General features: G+C 50.4%; 1 protein-coding gene across 1 annotated transcript in view; it reads right to left on the reverse strand.

The window, feature by feature from the left end:
- Positions 1 to 20,414, reverse strand: part of LOC123454134 (probable RNA-binding protein 19) — a 51,095-nt gene extending 30,681 nt beyond the window's left edge. The window contains 14 exon segments of the mRNA XM_045132415.1: positions 274 to 384; positions 1,472 to 1,568; positions 1,900 to 2,018; positions 2,697 to 2,827; positions 4,792 to 4,995; positions 5,713 to 5,784; positions 7,544 to 7,622; positions 11,238 to 11,318; positions 11,728 to 11,996; positions 12,707 to 12,884; positions 12,996 to 13,034; positions 13,179 to 13,298; positions 14,192 to 14,374; positions 20,291 to 20,414. Coding sequence (XP_044988350.1) covers positions 274 to 384; positions 1,472 to 1,568; positions 1,900 to 2,018; positions 2,697 to 2,827; positions 4,792 to 4,995; positions 5,713 to 5,784; positions 7,544 to 7,622; positions 11,238 to 11,318; positions 11,728 to 11,996; positions 12,707 to 12,884; positions 12,996 to 13,034; positions 13,179 to 13,298; positions 14,192 to 14,374; positions 20,291 to 20,326 — 1,719 coding nt within the window. The 5' untranslated portion in view covers positions 20,327 to 20,414.
- Between the last annotated feature and the right edge of the window lie 4,390 nt (positions 20,415 to 24,804).

The following is a 24,804-nucleotide window of genomic DNA, read 5'->3' on the forward strand; positions in this document are numbered from 1 at the left end:
CGCAGGTGAGGAGCCCCGCGGGGGTGGGAGCTCAGCGGGTGGGACTGCAGTGGAGCCAGGGAGCCCACCCTTTTGTAAAGGGCAGATCTGCTGCCTCAGTCCCAGGAGTCAGGAAGAGTTCGCAACCCCGGGGGCATCTCTGTCATTTGGTGGAACAGTTCTGAGGTATCAACCCTGCAGGGTTCCACGTGGAGAAAGCTCCAATCACCCTCATCTCCAGATTCCCAGGAAATGCGCTCCTAACTCCACAGCAGCTGCTGGCTTGGGGCCTACCTGGCTGAATGAGTCCAGACAGACACCGTTGTCAAGGAGGAAGCGCCGGACTTCCTGGACCAGCTGGGTCTCACCCAGGGCCACCCGCACGGCCACACTACCTTTGGTCTCCTGTGGGAAGGGGCAAGGAGGCCCAACGGCCAATCAGGAGGCTCAGAGAGACATGGAAATAGCCAGCGCCCATCAGCCACCCACGGCTCTGAGGCTCCTGTGGCCTAGGCTCCCTCAGTCTCACACAGTCAACCTGGGGCCACATGGGTCTCTCTAGCTTTGCCCCCAAGCCCACTCCAGGTCTCTTCCCTCAGGCCCCTTCAGGCAGATGGACATGCTGGGCCCACTACAAGTCTATCCGGTGACCTCAGCCTCAGCTTGCACGTCACCTTGCTGCCACACTACAGCCATCATAATTCACCTGTCACTTTTGTCTTCTTCCCCTAAAGGCACTGGAAGAACCAGGCCCTTTTTAATGGGGCACAGCTGAGTTTCCAGGGTGGCATCTGAGCTACCCTGGCCATCCCTCTTAACTTAGGTCAGGATGCACTGCCCAACACTGAACTGCCACAGGCCACTGAACTGTTGCATGTTCAAATCAGCGCTCCACGCATTAAACATAGGCTGTACTTAAAAAAGCCAAAGGCCTTGAGAGATGGCTTACTGGCTAAGTGCTTGCCTGCAAAGCCAAAGGACCTGAGTTTGATTCCCCAGTATCCACGGAAAGCCAGATGCACAAGGTGGCACATGCATCTGGAATTCATTTGTGGTGGCTAGAGGCCCTGGCATGCCCATTCTCTCTCTCTCTCTAATTAATTAATTAATTTTTTTAAAAGAAGGAAAAGTAGTTGGGAAATTTTTATATTGCATACATATTCAAATAATACTTTAGATATACTGACTTTAAAATATACTATGGCATATAAAAAATAATATATACTATGGCCACGCTATTCATGTCTAAGGGAATAGTGCTGGCCTTGAATGTCTGGGAAGAAAGGATCAAAGACAGAGGAAGGAACTAATGGGCAAAGTCACTGAGCACCCTCTGCCAACCAGCTGAAAAATACATTCCCAGGTTTTCTAAGACGACTCAGTGGTTGGCCAGTTCCAGATATCTGCACTGGAAAAGATGTGAGCAGGCCAAGTACACAAAGTACACACGCACGTGCACACACCCACACACACAGAGCAGTCACTCACTCACATGGTCAAACACTTGGCTCTTGGTGGCATTGTACTTCTGAGCAATGGCGTCGGCCACAGCATTCGGCCCCATGAACAGCGTGTTCCAGTTGTGAGAACTAAAGAGAGCAGGGAGCAGAATGGGGCAAAACCTCTAAGAAACGGCACCTCAGCCCGCTTGCCTGAGCCCCTCTCTTCCTCTCCTTGTGTGGGCCTGAAGCCCAGGAGGCTGGCAGGACTTGAGTCTCCCACCTTCCAGCCCTGACTGGCAATCTGGGGGGTGCTACTTCTGCTCTCCTCAGGTAGCGCACAGGTAAACTGAGGCTCTGGAAGGTGAGGAACTAGGTTCACGAGAAAGAATCAAAGAACCCAGGCGCCTCAGAAAGTCAGGGCCGAGGGCACCAGATGCTGGGACGGGGGCTCAGGGACCCACTGAGGGGTGACAAGGACCTGGAGCTGTTGGCTTTGTCCTTGGCTTCCTTCTTCTTCTTGTACGAGGAGCCTGCGGTGTCAGCATCCTGGCTGGCTTCTTTCTTGATGGTGGACGGCAGGACGTGGAGCATCCTGCCCTGGAGGAAGAGGAAGAAGTACGCAGGCGCTGCTCTGTGTCATCAGCTTCAGCTACAAGTGCACTGGGTCTTCAGAAGACCCTGACTATTGTGACATATAATGTCAGCAGAATGACCAGGGGTCACTTAGTCCGTGTGGCACAGGGACCTGTCACTATGGAAAGGGACAGCTGACCCCACCACATGAAGGAAACTTTTGTCACAAGCCACACTTGCAGCACCCCATCCTGTCTCTCATATTAGCTCCACACAGGTGGGTACCATAAGGACAGCCATAAGCCATGAATGAAGCCAGGGGCAGATGAGAAGGCAGCCCAGTGTTGGGGACAAGTGCCATGCACGACACTGAGAGAAGTAGGTAAGAGCCTCATCCACCCTACGAGAAGCTTCAGCACGCCCCAGCCATCACCCTTGCTGCTTCTTCCTCTGGCCAAGCATTGCTCCTAGAGGCCACGACAAGCTTCATCAGTCACCAAGATTCTGTGAGGACATACTGTGCGCTTGGCACATTCAGGTGCTAATGACAGTGAAGGGCAGTCTAGAGCCCTGCCCTCAGGGATCTTCTAGCAGCCCGCGTGAGGCGACAGTGTGGCAGGTGGACACATGTACACTCATACATAGTCGTTCTTGCTCACCTAAGTACAGGGCAGCGGCCCAGCCAGCTCTGAGCCAACTTACCTGGAACACCTGCCCGTCCACGTCGGCATAGGCCTTCACAGCGTGCTCAGGAAACATGTAGGTGACAAAGGCAAAGCCTTTGGGCTTCTTGGTCAGGCTGTCGATGGGGTAGTGGAGCTCTGACAGGGGCCCTGAGGGTGGGAGAAGCATCTGGTATTGGGCTGCTGAGTCAAGCTGTCCCGAGTGCTGGTGGATGGGAGAGCTGGGGCTGGCCCTGCAATAGGTTGGATCTCAGACCATCAAATGGCTGCTCTAGATTAGTGAGGCTGCCAGCTCACAAGAAGGTGATGGTGAGTGCCACACATGACACCAATTAGGGCAAAGGTTCTATGTGTCTACCTCCAGAGAAGGGGTGGGAAGATGGAGATGCCAGGCTGCATCCCAGCTCTGCTACCTGCCCAGGTGAGGCCTACCTGGGCAAGTCACTCAATCTGCACAAGTCTGTTTCCTCACCTGTAAGACACCCTGCGAGTTCCTGGTTCACAGAGCAGCTGTGGGGCAAGCTGAGGTGATACGTGGGAAGTACTCAACTGTGCCCCCTACAGGCAATGCCGTGTATTTGCCATGACATCACCACACTGCACACATGCACGTGCTCTATGGTGGTTCCTCCTCTGAACACAAAGTATGACCATACTCCACCCTCTAGGCTCTGTTTTACCAAAAGGACACGCACAGCCTAGATGACCCATCTCCCTATGGCCATCAGGGGGACCAGCCTGTGCTAAAAGACCCATATAACAGGACAGCAGTGGACAGGCTTAGAGGTCACACCACCTTCTCTGCTCTTGGGTCCTACACAGAAGCCTCCTCAGCCCTCTTGCCTCTGATCCTCCACGTCCAGGCCAGCCTCACAACAACCATGGGGGAGCTGCAGAGATGGGTTACCAGTTAAAGTGCTTGCCTGAAAAGCCTAAGGCCCCAGGTTCCATTCCCCAGTACCCATGTAAGCCAGATGCACAAGGTGGTGCAAGTATGGAGTTGGTTTGCAATGGCTGGAGGCTCTGGCATGCCTGTTCTCTAACTAAAAACAAAGAAGAGCCACAGGGTAGCACTGCAGAGGTTCTGGTAGCCTCACGGCCTCAGCCCATGCGGAGTCCCACTGCTCTTCTGTGTAGTAACTATAACCACATGGACCTGTGTGGCCACGTTGAATAGTGGGCCACTGAGTTTGGGGCCTGGAAAGTCAGAAAAGTGGGTTGGGGTGTGTCTCGGTCACAAGAGTGCCTGCCTGACACGTGCAAGGCCCTGGGTTCTAGCCCCAAAACTATCACCAGAACAAAAGGAAACCAGCCCTGACTGCCAGTTTATTTGGCTGCCCACTTTGAGAACAGCATGGGCTATAATGCATCATGAGTTCAAGGCAAGGTCAGCACAGGCTTTATAGCAAGATCCTATAGCCCCTGGAAAAGATTTTTAATATTGTATTTACGTATTTATTTGTATTTATGTATTTATTTGACAGAGATAAGAAGAGAGACAGAATGGGCATGCCAGGGCCTCTAGCCACTGCAACTGAACTCCAGATGCATGAGGCACCATGTGCATCTGGCTTATGTGGGTCCTGGGGAATCGAACCTGGGTTCTTTGGCTTTGCAGGCAAGTGCCTTAACCACTAAGCCAGCCCTCCTGCCATCCAAAAACACTTTTAAAAATATTTTTTGACAACTTCCAAAATTATAAATAATACCCCATGGTAATTCCCTCCCTCGCCTCACTAAAAAAGATTTTTAAAAAGCCTTTAGGGTAGGAGAAATGGCTTAGTAGTTAAGGCACCTGCTGTGAAGCCTTAGGACCCCAAGTTTGATTCTCCAGTACCCACGTGGTGCATGCATCTGGAGTTGTTTGCAGTGACTGGAGGCCCTGGCATGCCTACTTTCTCAACCTGCCTCTTTCCCTCAAATAAATAAATTTTTTCAAGGCCTTTAGACAGCAAAGTGAAGATCTCAGGTAACCACTCCTCTCCTGGCTCCACGCCGAGGATGACACCTACTCAGAGCTGAGGCATTAGCAAACCCAGGACAGGCAGGGCCAGCAGGCCTCGTTAAGAGCAGCAGCAGCCCCAAAGTAGTGGAGAGAGATGCCATGCACCCACCATAGGCAGAGAAGAGTGTCTCCAGGTCCTCCTCAGAGCTGGTATAGGACAGGTTGCGTACGAAGAGTCTCCCTGAGTCAGCCAGATCCTCCTCCTCCTCATGCTCCCCAAGGGTGCGGCCCTGCCAGACTTTGGTGTTGCTCTTTGGGAGTCCCTGGGCCGTGGGAACCTGCTTCTCCCTGAACACTTCAATGTAGCGTCCACCTGTACGAGAGCAGGGGTCAGGACTTTGGGGGATCTGGAATGGCCAGAACCTCCTGGCTCGGTGGCTGGTGATAGCTGGCTGTGCCCTGGGCTTTGGGACCTCTCATCCTTCCAGTCAACCCTGAGGAGTCTGCCGGGGCCTGTCATGCACAGGATGCAGCCGCTGGGCCTGTCATGGCACTGCTGGGCCCATGTGACAACCCAACATGGGAGGAGCTGGTGAACTGGTACACGCACCCCTCCAGGTGCCTGATCCAGCTTCAGTCAGTACTCATCCCCCCCCCCCACCTCACTGTGCCCAGACTCACTAGCGGACCCCTGTGGGCCCCATCTCCCTTAGTGGTCTGCGGCTGCACTGAGCCACTGTCCATGCCAGAGACAGGCAAAGACTGTGTCCTACCAACTTGCTGCCCCTCTGCCCAGTACGCTGTCCCAGGAGGCCAGGGCAGGACAAGCCAGTTAGAGGTGTGCCTCCTGAGCCCTGCCCCTACTCTGCCTGTTTCTTCTGTGACTTCCTCTGGGTCAGTGCACTGGTGCAGCTCCCCAGGGCAGGGGCTGCGGACTCTCTGCTCCCTGCTGGGTCCCTGGGGCCACTGTCTGGCAGAGAGGAGGGTTAGACCAGCAACACGTGACGCTGATGTAGGCCCGCAAGACTGCTCTGTGACTCAGGTCGGGTGTGACCACACCTGGTGCACTCAGAGGACACGCAATACTTACCCATGTATTCCCGGTTGCATTTCAGAGCTTTCTTCACTTCCTCTTCACTGCTTAAATCCACAAAGATGTACCCTGAGAAAGGACAGACAGGCGAGTGTGGCTCTGCGCACCATGGGGGTGTCCTAGGTGCTGACCTCCAGGCTGCTCCACCTGCCCCAGTCATGCTTCCTCAGAAAAGCTTCAGACTGGGTGTCCTGGCTTTATGGATGCTGTGGGTTCTAGGAGCCAGCAATAGCGCCCTTTCTGCCCATCCCAACCTCACCCCACTCCTGACATTCTCTGGAGAAGCGTCAAAGGTGGCTGTGCTGAGACCCAATTCTGCACGGCAAAGGCCACCTCCACAACCAGTCTGTGGTGCTCAGAAATGGCAGCCGGAGAGTCCTTCCTGAGGGGAGCTTGACCTTGGGAGGCAGCTGAGCAGGGTCACATACCCCTTTCTTGAAGCAGCTATGAGACATGCCAAGGCCCATGGCTATCTGACCACAAGAGTGAAACTCAGTCCAAAGTGCACGCATTTTCTGTATGAGCTGCAGGACTTTTCTGGGCATCGCCTTTCCCGTTCTCAGGCAGCCACATCTGCCTATGAGAAACGATGGGGCTCTACCCAGGCTTGAGCACACACTCACTGCTGTCCCTGCCTGCCCCAGCCTGCCTCCTCGCTAGCTACCTGGCAGCCATGTCTGCTACCCTCACGAGCCACGCAAAGCTGGTGCGCTGCAGCGCTAGGCCCTCAAGCTGCTCTCTTGCTCCACAGCTACTTCCTGCTCCCCATTTGCTCTCTCAAGGGCCCTGAGCCAGGGCCGCAGCCATCAGCAGCAGCTGACTGTACAATATAACAACAGCTTCCAAAGAGTGGATGATGGGGCCAGCATGGCTCTAAATATTAACTTGCTCCTCACAACTGGGTGACAAGTGTCTGTCCATGCACAAAGGTACCGAGGTTGGCCCTCTATCCAAGTTCGCAGGGCTCCTAAGTGGCCAGCCTGGGATGGAGCCTCTCCTCTACCTCACCGCGCACTCTCTGCAGGAAGAGTCAGGATGGCTGAGCACATTGGCCTGGTACATGGTACGTTAAAGCCAAGAGTGAAATGAATGGAACCACGGGAAGGTGCTTAGACCATCCCCAGTGCACAAGCACCTTCCTCCCCACTGCTCTGTCCAAACGGCCTCTTCCTGCCAAGGACAATAAACCACTTTTTTCCCAATGAGCATAATGGCTGTGCTGAACTGGAATGTGGTGGGTACTGTCAACTGATGGCAGCCTCTGTCCAGCAGCCATGGTGCTCTTGAGGAAGGTGTACGCGCGCCCCCAGCCAGGGATGCTCAGGGCCGGTGCACCCGGCCTCCTGCTGCTACTCGCGGCTCAGGGTTAACACGAGACAGACAGCCGCAGGCACACCACTCACTCACATGAAGCCTCGCAGGGCTCTTGGGCGCAGAATCTTTCTAGCACTACTTTCCCTCAAGTACTAACACGCCCCATCTCCTCTTCCCAGTCGTATCACACACAGGCCAACCAGGAAAGGGTCACGCTTTCTATAAAGGGCTCATAGAAGAAAAGAAGGGAGATGTGCATCTACCTCACGCGCCTGTTGCTGAAAAGAGCGGAAACAGTTCGTGCATGACACTCACTTACAAATGGCGCCGCTCACAGAACCAGGAAGGCAGAAGCAGGGATGAGACGGACCCTTGTCCTGACGTGCTAACCACATCTACCAGACTGGAGCCACAGACAGAAGACAGTCATCCTTACAGCTTCTCCCTTCCTCGGCAGCCCCAGCTTCCCAATGTACAGCTGCTTCTCTAGCACACCTGAGAAGGAACATCTCACCTGTTTTGTTCCCGTGAGCGTTTCTCACTATTCGAATGGCCACTGGCTTCAGGGGTGCCAGGAATTCCTTAACATTTTTCTGCAAGAAGGAGAGAATTTCCCTTTGTATATTCCCCCCCCCAAACAAAATAATTCATCAGAGATATTAAATAACATAATTCTCAAGTATTTTATCTTAGAATTCGCAATTTTTTGATAACTGGGATAGAGATGCAGCTCAATAGCAGAGCTCTTGCTTAGCTAACAAAGGCCCTGAGTCCCCATCCCAATACCTTGACCACAAACAACAAGAATTAAGAAGAAGTACTTACAGGGTATGGTGGCACACACCTTTAATCCCAGCACTTGGGAAGCAGAGGCAGGAGGTTCACTGTGAGTTAAAGGCCACCCAGAGACTACGTGGTGAATTCGAAGTCAGCCTGGGCTAAAGGAAAACACTACCTCAAAAGAAAAAAGTAGTACTCGAGGGGCTGGAGAGATGGCTCAGCAGCTAACGGTGCTTGCTTGCAAAGCCTGCCAGTTCAGGTTCAATTTCCCAGCTACTCATGTGAAGCCAGATGGGCACTTGTTTGCAGTGGAAGAGATCCCAGTGTACCCATACCCCCTCTCCGCCCCCCACCCCACATATGCGCACAAATAAATAAATAAAAAAATCTGTTTTGAAAAAGTACTTGAGGGAGCCAGGGGTGGTGGGGCACACCTTTACTCCCAGCACTCAGGAGGCAGAGGTAGGAGGATTGCCATGAGTTCAAGGCCAGCCTGAGACTACATAGGAAGTTCCAGGTCAGCCTGGGCTAGAGTGAAACCCTACCTCAAAAAACTAAAATGAAAACCAAAACCAAAAAAAAAGGGACTTGAGAGTTGGAGAGATGGGTCAGTGGTTAAGGCACTTGCCTGCAATGTCTAGGACCCAGGTTTGATTCTCCAGGACCCACGTAAGCCACATGCACAAGGTGGTGCGGTGTGCCTGGAAATCATTTTGCAGTGGCTGGAGGCCCTGATTTGCCCATTCCCTATATTCCTCTTTCCCTCTCTCACAAATAAGTATTTAAAGAAAAAGCACTTGAGGCCCAGTAAGCCAAATACCACATGTTCTCTTTCATATGTGGATCCTAGTTAGGAATGTTTAGACTTGTGAGTTGAAGTAAAAATCAGTGGCAGAGGCCTCTAAGCTAGAAAGGGAGGGAGGAGAGGGGAGGACTGAAGGGGATGGTATTGTATATATGTAAGTAGAAGAACAGATTACCGGGGAATGGACTAAGCGAGGTCAGAGAATGAGACTGAGTAAAGGATAGGTGTGGGGGAAGGGTTATTCAAAATCTAAGATGGTATGAATAAGCCATATGTAAACCTACTTTTTTGGACAATGGCACACCCAAAAGCCATAGATTGTTACTAGTAAAATTGCAGTGCCAGGGATGGAACACCTTCCAGTGATTTGTTGGCCACAGCGGTCCTTGTTACCCCCAAAATATTATAGGCCATTGCCAATGCTCTTGGTTTCCCACCAGGAATATATGGAAAGACCCTACTGCTGAAGACTCCATATTCTTGGACTACAAGACCACTGACAAATCAAGCTGGAGCTGAGCTGAAAACCTACCTGTTGACCAGCCAACAGAAAACTGGAAAAAGCTATGCTGCATGCAGCTCCATGGGAGACAGAAGTCATCAGTGTAGATAAACAACAGTGGACACTGCAAGCCTTAGGTTTGGCCAGCTAGGCCAAATGAGCCAACAGGTGCAATAGTGGCATCTCTGTTATGGTGGAAACCAGCTGCTCTCTAATTGTACTAGAGGTCCACTCCACGGGAGAGAATACACCCTTGGTATTGAAAACCTACTCAAAAGCCGATGGTGGGGGAAGGTCATGAGTCCTAATGGTGTAACACCTGCTGGTGTCTGGCTAAATGCATATATTATGCTCATCAAACTGGCCTGTAAGCACTTTTTAAAAGATTTTTTAAAATACTGTATTTATTACTTGAGAGAGAAAGGGAATGAGACAGAGAGATGGGGGGGGGGGGACGGAAAAAAAATGGGCACACATTGCCACTAGCCAGGGCAAACTAACTCCAGACACATGGGCCACCTTGTGCATCTGGCTTTATGTAGGTACTAGGGAACTGAACCTGGACCCTTTGACTTTGCGGGCAAGTGCCTTAACTGCTAAGTTATTTCTCCAGCCCTGTAATCACTTTTCTTAATATTCACACCCACATACCAATGCTACTCTCACTTTTGGTTAAGAAGCTTCTTTTTTCAGATGGCAGTGATCTCTGGGATGGCTCAAAAGGTACCACAGTACTGAAAAGAAGCAAAAGAGGAGTGCTCAGCACAGAACATCTCTATCACACCTTCCAAGGCTCAGGGCTCATTGCAGAAGAGGTGGTGGAAAGAATGTAAGAGCCACAGCTAGGCATGGTGGAGCACATCTTTAATCCCAGCACTGGGGAGGTAGAGGGAGGAGGAGTACCCTGAGTTCAAGGCTACCCTGATACTACACAGTCAATTCCAGGACAGCCTGGGCTGGAGCGAGACCCTACCTCAAAACAAAACAAAACAAAACAAAACAGGGCTGGAGGGATGGCTTAGTGGTTAAGGTGTTTGCCTACAAAGCCAAAGGACCCAGGTTCGATTCCCCAGGACCCACATTAGCCAGATGCCACAAGGGGGCGCATGTATCTGTAGTTCATTTGCAGTGGCTGGAGGCCCTGGCATGCCCATTCTCTCACTCTCTCCTTCTTTCTCTGTCAAATAAATAAATAAATAAATAAATCAAACAAAAGAAAGTAAGAGCCAAAGGAAGGGTAGGAATGCTTACAATACAATGTACCAGACACAAAATGGCCTGGATTTCTATGACCTCACAGTGCCTGTTACGACCTACACAAGACTTCATAATAGGAGGAAAATACGATGACATCAAAACAAAATAGAGGGGCTGGAGAGATGGTTTAGTGGTTGACGTGCTTGCCAGTGGACCCTAAGGACCCAGGTTCAATTCTCCAGGTCCCATGTAAGCCAGATGCACAGGGTGGCACATGCGTCTGGAGTTCATTTGCATCGGGTAAATGCCCTGGTGTGCCCATTCTCTCTGTCTCCTGCCCCTTTCTGTCTCAAATAAAAAAGAGAGACTATTTTGGGGGGGGGGGTATCATGGAACATGGATTTATGATAGGGAAGTAAGGGAGGGGAGGGAATTATCATGGTTTATTGTCTATAATCATGGAAGTTGTCAATAAGTTTTAAAAAAAGAAAAAGTGCTTGACAATTTTGAAACATCTATGAAGCCGTCAATACTATTGTTTGTCTGGTTGTCTTTTCTTTTTTTTTTTTTTTTTGAGATAGGGTCTTGCTAGTGGCTTAAACTGGCTTCAAACTAGAGATCCTCCTGCCTCAGTCTCCTGAGTACTGGGCTTACAGGTGTGCAATATCATGGCTGGCTTAATTCTTCGAAATAACATTTCCCCTCATTTTTGGGTACCAATTAGAGAATCCAGTCCAGTATTTGTATGTATGCATGCATGTCTCCTCTGATGGAAATGAGTCTTCTCGTAGCCACCCAACTCCCTACTGTTTTGATGCCTAAATGTTATCAGATCTCAGATACCTCTTCCTTCTAGTTCACGGCCCCAACTGATTCTGGCACCCTCCACCTCCTCTCTGATCCTTCCCCCAAGGGTTTCCATACCTCGGTGACGTTGAACGGGGCTCCTCGTAGCTTCACAGTGTAGGGAGTGGTGGGATCCTTCTGGTGGGCTGGTTTCCCTGCCTGAGTTATGGACAAGAACAAGGAGGAATGGCCAGTAAGCAGCTGTCACAGCAGATGATGGCATGGATACCCTGGTATAGAAAGGGGTGTCTGCGCCAGGGGGAGCTAGACACACTGGAGCTAACGACTCACTGTGAACCAAGCCCAGGCAGAGGTCGAGGCAACAGTGACAGAGCCTCCAATGCTCACAAGAGGGGCTGTGCACTGAGCCCAGCAAGCCGCAGGCACAGCAATGCAGGAGCCCTAGATTTGGTGACACCTGCAATGCTGACGCAGAGCCTCCTCGTGCCGCACTGTGCCCAGCACCTTTCATGTCCACCTGAGCAGTGCGATTCCACAGGGAGACTACAGGAACCAGGGAAAACCCAGGCTGGTCTCTTGCCTCACCCGCCCAGACTCACACACACACCTTGTCTGCAGCCTCCTGAGGCCTTCTGCTCCCAGGCAGGGATCCCTGGCTTGCACACTCCTGCTTGGCTGGAGCAGCAGGGGAGCCCTCCTCTTCCTCCTCCTCCTCGGACTCACTGCCTTCGTCACAGTTCACTGCCTCGTCTTCACTGTCCTCGTCCTCCTCCCCTTCTGAGGAGGACACCTCAGCTTGCACCATCTTGGATTTCAGGTAGTCCATGTCTGACAGCTCCTTCTGCACAGCTGCCTTTGGCTGCAGGCCTTGTTCCTCTGGAGAAAGGAGACCAGCAACCTCAGAGCGCAAGCCAAGACCTGCACCAGCTGAGGGTAGGCTACCAACTCAGGAATGGCTGGAGGTGACACACCTACCACACGCAACCCCAGTGAACCCTCTGAGAAGCAATGCCGATGGCACCAACACCCAATGGAGTTAATGCCTGACGGCACTACCCAGGCTGCAGAAGACTTGGCATTGTGTGTGCCACCCACCAAGAGTGCCATGGCTCTCTGCTACCAGCCTGGCCTTCTCCACAACCTCCTTTACATGTTATCTTTGTTTATTCATTAAGAAAAGAAAAATTAGCTGGGCGTGGTGCCCGCACGCCCTTTAATCCCAGCACTCAGGAGGCAACGGTAGGAGGATCGCTGTGAGTTTCAGGCCAGCCTGAGACTACACAGGTCAGCCTGGGCTAGAGCGAAACAAGATCCCCCCACTGCAAAAAATAATAATAATAAATATCTTGTGTATGTGGAAGTGAGCGTCATGAACGTGCATATGCAGTGCTCAATGAAGACTGGCCCAACGTGACAGGGCAGTGACAGGAACTGCCTGGGCATACTGCAGGTGGGCTGCTTACCCTGCTGAGAACTTGAGGGCAGCGACCACCTGGCCCACCCAGAGGGCCCATCAGCCCAAGGCTAGGACACAGGCCTGTGGGCATGCCAGGTGTGCCTCTGGCCCCGGGCACACCCCCCCTCACCTTCTTGCTCCTCCTCGCTCTCCTGCCCCGAGTCGGAGTCAAAGTTCAGGTAGTCACTGGCTGGCTTGTTCTTCCCTTTCGGGGGCTCAGTGTCCAGAGCATCGTTGGCCCACGTGGCCACCTGGGCCCTGTTCTGGTGAACGGACAGGAACTCCTGGAAGTCGCCATCTTCCTTCAGCTATGGGGAAGAGGGAGAAGAGGCCGAGAGGATTTAGGCAGAGCTCAGGCCCCTCTAGCCCACCTTCTCTCAACTCCGTGTGGCCTTCCATCTTGGTCACAAGATGCTCACCTTCTCCAGTTCACTTGGCACTTTTTTCTTGCTGTGGTCCTGGAAGCAGAAGGCAGGCACTGAAGGTCACAGTGGGGAAGGGGACAGAAGTGCATCGGCCCTAGGTGGGCCACTTTCTGGAAACTTCTCTCCCAGTGAGACCCACCCTGCCATCACGCACAGGGCTGGGGGAGCACCACGTACTTTCTTAGCCATCGGGGGTTACAGAGTCGTGGGCGGCTGCTTGGGCTGGCTGGGCTTCTGGCATGTTTTGCTCCAGGCTCGGGGCTTCGTTGGATCTCCGAAAGACTTGCAGAACTCCACCTGTGTGTGTGAGAGAGGGAGATTTCCACACCTGCTGTGGCACCAGACACGAGTATCCTGCCCTAGAATTCAGGTTCTATAGTTGCCACTGTCCTGCTGCATCAGTTAGCGCAAATTAATGTCAACCCCAGCCTTGGCTTCAGCCACCAATTTTTGGGTCACCTCCACATGATGGGTCAAAACAAGACCTCACTACTACCGTGTGGCTCAGTGGAGGTGCTGTGGCCCATCACTGGGCTCTGAATACTCACGCTCGTGCCCACGTTAGTGCGGCTCTTGCCTCTGGCAGACGAGCTGCTTGCTGCAGTCGGCAGTGACTACTGGGAGACTGAACACCTGTCCAAGCGCCGAGAATGAGTGACTGCGGCGTGCTCACGGCTAAGTGAGACACCGGTCAAGCCCTCTAAGGCTCAGGGAGCACTGAGGAAGAGGTGGTGGAAAGGATGTCAGAGCCAAAGGACTGGGGGCGGGGGGGCTGCGGAAAGCTGCCTTGAGACATGACGTGGCCGTGGCACTCGTGACCTCTCAGCAGCTGACATTACCTGCACCAGACCGGCACAACGTGGGGCCCATCATGGGTGATGAAGGGGGAAAAAGTGACCTCAAAATAGAGGAGGACTAGTTGGAAAGGAGGGGTTCAGTGGAAGGGGGACAAAAGAAGGTACTGGAAGGCCATTATGATCAAGATACACGATATACATGTATGCAAATTTTCAGTTAAAAAAACAACAAGCCCTCAAGCACTTCTTAGGCACTTGAAAACTTGTGTACCACGGGGTGGGCCACAGCCCTCAGGCTGAAGGAGGCCAGACTTGGGATGTGAATGCTGAGTGTAAGACCAAGTGGCATCAGTGTCGATGGCCAGGTAAGGGTTAAGACCCTCCCAGACTCACTGTGATCCGGGACGTGTCGATAAAGCTCCTGTTGAAATGGCTCAGCGCTGCCTGGGCCTCTTCCTCAGACTTGAAGCCAATAAAACCAAACTTGCGGAACTTGCCATCTTTGGTGAACTTCAGGCTGCAGTCGGTCAGCGTGCCGAAGGCGGCGAACAGCTGCCGGAAACGCTCCGCCTTCATCTAGGGTAGATGGTGTCATGAGGAAGGAACTCAGTCTCCAAAGCAAAGGGACAAAGAGCAAACAGGCTGGAAATCCAAATGCCCCAGGATTCTCCAAGGCGACCAGAGGGGAACAGGTGGTAAAGTGTGCTTTCCTAAGAGGCCAGGTCCCAGCTTTGAACCTGACATCAGCTGTGGGACCTTGAGCAGGCCTATTCCCTAACTGAGGAGAAAAGGAGACCCAGGGTGGGGGACAATGCCCTCACCCTGCCCTACAGGGCCTGCCGCAAGGACAGGATCAATTACAGCATTGGCAATATGGTGGGACACGGAAGGTGCCTAACCAAGGCTTGTCAAAATAATTAAGTGAGAGGCTGGGGAGATGGCTCAGCAGTTAAAGGCACTGGCTTGCAAGCCTGCTGGCGTGAGTTCGATTCCCCAGCATCTTACTGCACCTTTGTCAATGGGAGGCACAGCCAGGGGGATCTGCGAGCTTGTGGGCCAGATAGACTAACACAGCACTGACAAAACAGCAGCAGAGTCCGTCACATGAAAAAGATGGAAAAAAGGGACGAAACACCCTGAGGTTATCCTCTAACCACCACATGAGTACCACGAACCCCTCTAACACATGCACATAAAAAAGCTGGGTGTGGTGGCACACGCCTTTAATCCCAGCACTGGGGAGGCACAGGTAAGAGGATCATCATGAGTTGGAGGCCACCCTGAGACTACACAGTGAATTCCACCTCAGCATGAGCTAGAGTGAAACTCTGCCTTGAAAAACCAAATAAACAAATAAATAAAGACAGACAGAAAGAAAGAAAGAAAGTGGGTAAGTTACTTAGGGCTAGTGACATGGCTCAGAGGTTAAGGCACTTGCCTGTAAAGCCTAAAGACTTTGGCTCAATTCCCCAGTACTCACATAAAACCTGATGTATAAAGTGCCACGTGCATGTGAAGTTTGTTTGCAGTGGCCAGAGGCCCTAGCACACCTATCTGTCTCTGCTTGCAAATAAATAAAAATGTATTTTAAAAAATAAAGTGACTGAATATGGTAAACTATATAAATGCTGACTGTGGGGGAGAATAATGGGGGCCACCAAAGATGCCCACATCCTGATCCCCAGAAAATGATTACATTATATACACAATATATATGAACCCCGGCTGGCCTTGAACTAGAGATCTTCTGCCCTCCCACCCCAGTCGAGTTCAGAGATTGCTGGTGTGGTCAAGCAACTGCAAAAAGGTTTTGCAAATGTGATTAGTAATTTTTTGTGGGCTGAAGAGATGGCTTAGTGGTTAAGACAGTTGCCTGCAAAGCCAAAGGACCCAGGTTCAATTCCCCAGGACCAATGTAAGCCAGATACACAAGGTGGCACATGCATCTAGAGCTCATTTACAGCAGCTGAAGGCACTGGCATGCCCATTCTCTCTCTCAAATAAATGAACTAATTAGTTAATTAATTTTAAAAATAAATCTTTTTGTTTATTCAAAGTAGCTAAGCTTTTCACTCTTTTTCACTGTAGCCAGGCTGATGTTGACCTCACTCTGTAATCCCAGGCTGGCTTAAATCTTACCATAATAATCCTACCTTTGCCTCTCAAGGATTAAAGGTGTGTGCCACAAAGCCCGACATGATTAAGAATGACTAGAGCAGGGCACCACACCTTTAATCCCAGCACAGAAACAGAGGAAGGAGGATCATGTGAGTTGAAGGCCACCCTGAGACTCCATAGTGAATTCCAGGTCAGCCTGGGCTAGAGTGAGACCCTACCTCAAAAAAAAAAAAAAAAAAAAAAAAAAATCTTGACATGGGCTAGAGAGATGGCCTAGCAGTTAAGGCGTTTGCCTGCAAAGCCAAAGGACCCAGGTTCAATTCTCCAGGACCCACATAAGCCACATGTACAAGTTGACACATACATCTGGAGTTTGTTTGCAGTGGCTAGAGGACCTGGTGTGCCCATTCTCTATCTGTCCCCCAATAAATAAATAAATAACCCTTTTAACAAGGTACCCCTCTCCAGAGGCAAGCATTAAATTAAAAAAGTTAAAAAAGAAAAAAAATCTTGACATGATACACAACTATACTCTCAGCACTGGGAAGCAGAGGCCAGGATGATTACATGTCTGAAGCCAGACTGGGCTACATAGCCAGACATTGTCTCAAAGCCAAACTTATTTTGGGCTGTTGGTTTTGCTGAGCACCCCGTCGTCCCCCACCATTTCACACACAAAATCTCTCAGTTTGGGTTTAGAAAACTCAGTGAGTGGTGAAAGTAGCCTGGCTGGTATGAGGAATGATGGGAAGCTAGGAGCCAGCTCTCTGTCACTGGGACTTTTTAAACATGTCCTCCTAAGATTACAGGTGTAGCACACTTGCCTTTGAAACAAGTTTGAAAATGCAAGAAGAACTCAGAAGCTTTGGGCAACCCAGGAGGAAGTGTTCTAATGTCCTTCGTTTTCCCCTTAACTAGTTCTGATCTCATCAAAATCATATAATCCTTCTGCCTTACCCCTAGAAGTAGCTGGGATTAACAAGTGTGCACCTCTCTTTTTGAATTCATTTTTACAGTGGAGAAAATGATATACCTGAGGTCTCCAGAATCAAGGGCTCTAACTCAGCTCAGGACACACGATTGCACTTTATTTTGTTATTTTTAAAAATATTTATTTATGGAGTCACAACACCAGCAAGGGAACTGGTTCTCAGGAATAAGCCTTGTGCCATAGAAGAAAGAGACTCTGGGAAGTGGTGAGGAAGATGGACAAAGCACAGGCTGGTTGACCAACCATTCCCGTTCCATGGAATAGTCGCTGAGCACTTGTATGCATTGTTTCACTTGAGGACACGGTAACCTATTACAACTTGTATTATCACTGCCGAGTGTCAGGTGATAAAATGAGCCTGGCTAACACAGCTCGCCTTGCTAACACAGCTCGTGAAAGTCAGGACATGAGCTGGTCCTGTTAGACTTCACATCAACACACCTGACCCTGAGATGGGCTGGCCATCAGCAAAGTTGGGTTTGAAATCTGACTCTTCCACTACAGCTGTGTATCTTGGAATCATTTCTGTGAAATTTTATTACAAATATGAATGATGGGCTGGAGAGATGGCTCAGCAGTTAAAGGCGCTTGTTGCAAAGCATTAACAACTGACTTCGATTCCCCGATACCCACGTAAAGCCAGATGCCCAAGGTGGTGCATGTGTCTGGAGTTCATCTGCAGTGACAGGAGGCCCTGGCATGCCCATTCTTTCTCTCTCTGGCTTTGACCACAAATAAATATTTTTCAAAAATATGAAAATACCGGGCATGGTGGAGCACGCCTTTTAATCCCAGCACTCGGGAGGCGGAGATAGGATTGCTGTGAGTTCAAGACCACTCGGAGACTAATTCCAGGACAGCCGGGACTAGAGTGAAAACCCTACCTCAGAAAAAGGAAATGAAGATAATACTCATGGTGAAGGATTTTGTGAATATTCAAATCTTTAGCTACATTGTACTGTCTAATGTAGCAGCCCCCGGTCATGTGAAGTACAGCTACTTAACTTGGATTGCAATGGTCTGAACTGAGTGCAAGGTGCTATAACTATAAAATATGAAATTACTGCCGGGCGTGGTGGCACATGCCTTTAATCCCAGCACTTATTAGGCAGAGGTAGGTGGATTTCTGTGAGTTCGAGGCCACCCTGAGACTACATAGTGAGTTCCAGGTCATCCTGGACTAGAGTGAGACCCTACCTCAAACCCCCCCCAAAAAAGAAATTACTATTCAAGGACGTAAAATATCTCAATTATTTTTCATGTTCAAGATTCAGAAATTATAATACTTTTGTTATACTGGATTCAATAAATAATTTCTGAAATTAAAAAAATTATTGTGAGGGGAGAGAGAATGCATGTGTACGGGCATGCTAAGGACCTCTTGCCACGGTAAACTAACTCTATGTGTATGCGTCACTTTGTGCACCTAGCTTTTATACGAGTACTTGGGAAATGAACTTAGGCCTTCAGCTCTGCAAGCAAGCACCCTTAACTGCCAAGCCAACATCAACCCAGGCCCCTCATTTAAATTTGTTTAATACACTTTTTTGTTTATTTTTATTTATTTATTTGAGAGCAACAGACAAAGAGAGAAAGAGGCAGATAGAGACTGAGATTGGGCGCGCCAGGGCTTCCAGCCACTGGAAAAGAACTCCAGACGCATGCACCCCCTTGTGCATCTGGCTAACGTGGGTCCTGGGGAAGTGAGCAGTGGACCAGGGTACTTAGACTTCACAGGCAAGCACTTAACCGCCAAGCCATCTCTCCAGCCCCTCATTTAAATTTTTATTTTATGTGTTTTTGAGGCAGGTTCTCTTTCTAGCCCAGTATAACCTGAAAGTCAGATCTTACCACAGCCTTCAGAGCGCTGGGATTGGAGGAATGTGCCACCACACCTAGCTGTTTCTTGGAAATGAAGTACCATGTAGCTCAGGCTGCCTTCCAACTTGCTCTTTAGCTGGGAATGACTCCTGATAATTCTTCCCAAATTTCAGGATTCCAGGTGTATACCACCACACCCTACTTGATCTTATATACTACTGCACTATGTGAAATGTTTTAATCATGTCAAGGTCCTTCCCACCCAGCAAGGAAAAAAGAAGGCTTTTTTCCTTTTCCTTTTTTTTGAGGCAGGATCTTGCTCTAGCCAAGGCTGACCTGAAATTTGCTATGTAGTCTCAGGCTGGCCTCCATCTCACAGCCATCCTCCTACCTCTCCCTCTTAAGCGCTGGGATTAAAGACCTGTGCCACTATGCCCAGCAAGGGGGAGGGGCGAATACTGGCGCACTGGGGCCTCTAGCCACTGCAAATAGACTCCAAATGCATGTGCCCACCCTGTGCATCTGGCTTTACGTAGGTACTGAGTAACTGAACTAGGGTTGTTGGCTTTATAAGCAAATGCCTTTACTGTTGAGCCATCTTCCCAGCCCCAGAAAAAAAAAAATTAAGTCCAAAGCAAGAAAAGAGAAAGAGCTTTGCATTCTTTCTGAGAGATAATCCAGGAATGGCTCTTTCTATATTTGGGCATGAATCTAGTTGAGGCTCTATATCCACGAACTTAGTGTGTAAGCCTATCTATCCATGAAGAGGCAGAGGCCCTCCAGTACACATCATCTAGTCAGTCAGTCAGTCAGTCAGTCAGTCTGTCTCTCTCTCACACACACACACATATTCACGTCTTCATTTATCCAGTGTGGCCTACCAAGTCCAGGTTCTAGGGCTGGGCTCTAGGCAAGCAGAAATGTATGGCTGGGTCCCCCTTCTCCACCTAATGGATAAATAATAACAACTCCCTTCACATCACTGGACATTTCTACCTCCAGTAAAGACGAGGAAAAGCCAGGCGTGTGCATGCCTTTAATAATGTCAGCACTCAGGAGGCAGAGGTAGCAGGAGCACTGAGAGTTCGAGGCCAGAGAACAAGATCCTACCTTAACCAACCCCCTCCAAAAAAAAAAAAAAAAAGACCATCGTTTGTTGTCTGTAAGTATAGAAGTTGTCAATAAAATATATATGTAAAGAGAGAGAGAGACGGGGCAGGCTCCTCCGAGTCCTCTCCCCACGAGCTTTGCCCAAAAGTCCCCGAGTGCGGCAGCATTCAGTCCACCGTGGGAGGCGGGGCGCTGGGTACAGGGTCCTCGAGGACCAGAGCCATCCGGCTGAGAGTCCACCAAGTCGAATACCACCAACAGCAGCAGCTGCAGCAGCAGCGCGGGCCCGGAGGTCGGGCGGAGAGGCGCCCGGGACCCGCCCCCGTGCGCTCCGCGTCTCCCGCGTCCCGGCCCTGAGCGGAAACCCCTCCCTTCTCCCGGCCGCCCCTGGCCCGGACCAGCGGCTCCCGGACGGCCCACCTCAAGGGTTCAGGACCCGGATCTCCACTCACCCCATTTGGGAGGTTCTTCACGATCAATCGCGACATGACGCCGACGACCCCACGCTCCAGATGCCAGCACCAGCGCACGGCGTCCTCTCACGGCCCGCACGCCGCTCCGCTGGGCGCCGCCATCTTTACCAGGTCACGTGGCGCAGCCTCGACCCGCCCCTCCCGGAAGTGGGCGGGGCCAAACAGACCCGGCGGAGGACGTCCCACCCTTAGGCAGGCCTGAGCGCACGGACACTGCGCAGGCGCCCTTTCTGTAGCCGCTGCAAGGCCGGGCAAAGCCTGCAGGGGGCGCGGGTTCCTAGCATCCGTGGAGTATTGCTGAAGCTGTGAGCAGAGTTGAGCGGACCAGTTCGCTATTTATTTTATTTGATTATTTATTATTTTAGTTTAGTTTTATGATCTCACTTTTTCAATTTAATTTTGTTATTTAGTCCAAAGACATCTCTGCAAGTGGCAAACAGAGTAAGAAGTCTGACGCTTAGAGAAGCTGGCGGTCACCATGATTCAGTGACAGAGAATGTCAGTGAATATCAGAAGGTAAACTAAGGACCAGAGGAGTGAAACACCTTGCTCAAAGTCTTATAGCTACTAAGTAGAAAAGCCTTCAAATTTTAAAAATATTTATTTTAGTTATTTATTAGAAAGAGAGAGACCAGACAGACAGTGAGAGAGCAAATGGGCGTGACAGTGCCTCCAGCCACTGCAAACTCCAGACTCATGTGCCACCATGTGCATCTATCTGGCTTATGTGAGTACTGGGACATCAAACTTGGGTCCTTAGGCTTTGCAGGCAAGCACCTTAACTGCTAAGCCATCTCTCCAGTCCAAAATATTTATTTGCATGCACTTGTGTGTGTGTGTGTACATGCATGCCAAGGCTTTCTTGCCACTGCAAACGAACATCAGACACTTGCACTACATTTCTGCATCTGGCTTAGGGAATTGAACCTGGACTTGGCGGGCTTTGCAAACAAGCGCCTTTAACCGCTGAGCGGTCTTCCAAGCCCCAAGGCTGATATTTGAACTGAGGGCTGCCTGGCACCCTACAGTGAGTGCTGACAATGTCCACTCTTACCCTCCGAGAATTCTGCAGTCTCCTGCTCCACAATGTGGAAGCCAAGAATACTGTGGTAGTAATTCTATATGTTCCTAGGGTTCAAGGGCATAAGATTGTAAAGTTCCTAGGATACAATTCTACTTCTCCAGGGGAGGTTTCAAATGAAAACTCCCAATCTCTCTCCTGAAAGTCCATATTTCTTTACCTCTCCCCACAGAATTTTAGCTGCACTGGAGTTTCCCCCCCAAGTTTCTCTCAGTCTCTTGCCATAGTGTTCTGTTGCTATTATTAAAAACTTTATTAAAGCCGGGCATGGTGGTACATGCCTTTAATTCCAGCACTCAGGAGGCAGAGGTAGGAGGAGTGCTGTGAGTTGGAGGCCAGCCTGACACTACATGGTGAATTCCAGGTCAGCCTGGACTAGAGTGAGACCCTACCTTGAAAAACCAAAATAAATAAATAACTAAATAGTGCCGGGCATGGAGGCACACACTTTTAATCCCAGCACTTGGGAGGCAGGGGTAGGAGGATCGATGTGAATGTGAGGCCACCCTGAGACTACATAGTGAATTCCAGGTCAGCCTGAGCTAGAGTGAGACCCTACCTTGAAAATTTAAAAAAAAAAAAAAAAACACCTAAAAACAAACAAACAAACAAACAATAAATAAAAGAAATAAGCTTTATTGAGACAGATCATACTTCACCTACGTAAAAGGTACATATAATTCGACGGTTGTTAGTATAGAGTTTTGCAATATGACCACAGTCAACATTACAACATCCCAAAGAAAATCCTGTGCCCTTAATCGGTCACTGCTAATCCTCCTCCCTCCACCCACGGCGACTGTGAATCTCCCTGCCGTCTCTGGCCTATCGATTCTGGATGTTTGATGTAAATGAAATGCAGTATGTGGTCCTGGGGACTGGCTCCTTCCACTCAGCATCATGTTTTCAAGGCTCGCCCATGCGGCAGTGCAAGTCAGCTCTCCATCCAGTGTGTAGCTGACTCGCGTTAAACATCTGGTTGTAACATGTTACATCTCTCCACCCACCAGCGGACGGACATATGGGCTGCTTCCACTTTGTGGCTATTCCGAATACTTGTATACACTTGACTATTCATATACATGAATTTTTTGTGGACATATGTGTTTCTTTCTCATGGGCCTACTTCTAGGAGAGGGATTGCTGGGCCATGCATTAACCTTTTCAGGAATCCCTGAAAAATCACTTTTCAAAACGTCTGCCCCATTTACATTTCCTTTTTTAAATATGTTATTTTTTTTTTATTTGAGAGAGAGGGGGCGGGGGATGATGGGCACACAAAAGCCTCTAGCCAGATAAACTCCAAATGCAGGTGCCATCTTGTGTATCTGGCTTTATGCAGGTACTGGGGAATCAAACCTAGGTCCTTTGGCTTTGCAAACAAAGTGCCTTAACCACTAAGCAATCTCTCCAGCCCTACATTTACATTTCTAGGAGTGGAATGTGAATGTTCCAGTTTCCCTCATTTCTTCTAACATTTTCATCCGTTCATCTTGAATTTTAGTTATCTGAGTGGGTCAGCTATTGCAGTGTTCATTTGGCTTTCCCTGTCTGCTAATGAAGTCAGCCATCTGTGCATCTCTGAACGCACCCATCGCTCATCTGCAAGACCAGCCCCTGAAAGCAGTGTCTTCCTCGATAAGTCCTTCGGGCAGGCCTGCGTGTGTCTAGCACAGCGTAAGTCTGCAGGAATCGCGCTGGGAACACAGTCCGCTTATTCAACATTATACACAGGTGGCTGGTTTTCTCCACAGTACGTTTCCAAAGGGGCCTCATCAGATCCACGAGTGCCAAGCACCCCACCACAGCACAAGCGGGGCTAAGTCGCAGCTGCTCGTTGGGTACTAAGTGTCACTGGAGAGCTGTGGGTTCCTGGAGTCTGTGCCATTGTTGAACAGAGCTGGGTGGCCGAACACGTTCCCCGAAGAAACGCAGAGCTAGCGGGAGGCAAGTGCTACGCTCGAAGGGACCTCGGCGGTCAGAGGAGGACTTGTCCAGAAGTGTGGGCACTGCAGGAGCGCTGTCAGCTCTTCCCAAAAGACACCCCTGTCCTGACCCCCGGTTCCTGTGAATGTCTCCTTCCTTGGGTAGAGGGTCTCTGGCAATGTAACGGAGGGACTCAAACTGAGATCGTCCTGGGTTATCCGGGTGAGCCTATGTGTAATGACAAACGCCCTTACAGGAGCCACACACAGGAGGAGCCACGTGAAGACGGAGGTCGAGATGGGAGGGACATTGTCACAAGCCAGGCACCTGCAACCACACCCGAGGCTGGCCTAGACAGGCAGGATCCCCACCTCCAACCAACATAAGGGGTGAGGTCCTGCTGTCAACTTGTTTTCAGAAATGTGAGAGACTCTGCCTCAGATGTGGTCAGTTGCTGTGTGAGCCGCAGGACATGGACCCAGCTGGGGTTAAGGGAAACACCAAAGTGAGGGAAACAGCAAGCTTGCAGCCCCGGGGTCCCAGCTGACGCCCACGGGGTCTACAGGGCAGTTCATCTCCAGAGACGAGGGAGGGCAGGAGCTGGGGAAACAAGGTAGGTTCAGGAGCGGTTGTGGGGGAGGACAGTTTCCTCACCAGAGCCCCAGAGGCTGCGTGGTGGGGATAAATGCGGTGTCTGTGACCCCTGTCTTTTCTCCCACCTCCCCTTTGCCACTGCAGCCTCCACAAGAGATCCAGCCAGAAGCTGGAGGCTTCACAAGGGATGGTGGGGCATGGTCTAAGAGCAGGAACAGGGGACAAGAGACGGCTACTGAGAATAATCACAGGACAATCTCCAAGTATCTATGCAACAAAAGCAAGAGAAGTGCCCCAGAATGCAGAGTGGGACGTTGGTCACCCAGGAATGAGAGTGGGGATGGAAACACGGACACTTGGTGCCTTCATCTGCTGGGGCAATAGCTCAGTTAGGTGCTTACTGTCCTCTGGTTTGGGGGGCTAGCAAGTGTTGCGGGCTGGTTCCTTGCATAAGCCGTGAGGCCTCTTCCCTCCCTCCTCATGGCATGCTGGCATCTTTGGCACTCCTTAGTGCCCCATCTCTTCCTGTCTTTTCACCTCATTCTCCTCATACCCATGGATCAGTTTCCATAATGCCCTTTTGCTAAGGATGCAGTCATATTGGATTGCAGCACACATTGACTCATTTGGCCAGTGCATGGGTTCCCCTAAAACTTGGTTTTATGGGCTTTTGACTTGGTCCAGTTTGTTTGGAGTCCTTCTTTATTTTCTGGCAAGGTGTTCCAGGCTCAATTCTGTACTTCTTGCTGGACTGACAATCTAAAATTAGCCACTTCTCTGAGAAATTTCCTTTAGTGGGGAATGGTACTTAAATATTGAGATATGGGCACCCTGTAATGGAGTGGCATTACTTCTAAGAAATATATATATGAAAGATTCTACTTCAAACTTA

The sequence above is a fragment of the Jaculus jaculus genome, chromosome 13, assembly GCF_020740685.1.
Source record: "Jaculus jaculus isolate mJacJac1 chromosome 13, mJacJac1.mat.Y.cur, whole genome shotgun sequence".
Lineage (NCBI taxonomy): Eukaryota > Metazoa > Chordata > Mammalia > Rodentia > Dipodidae > Jaculus > Jaculus jaculus.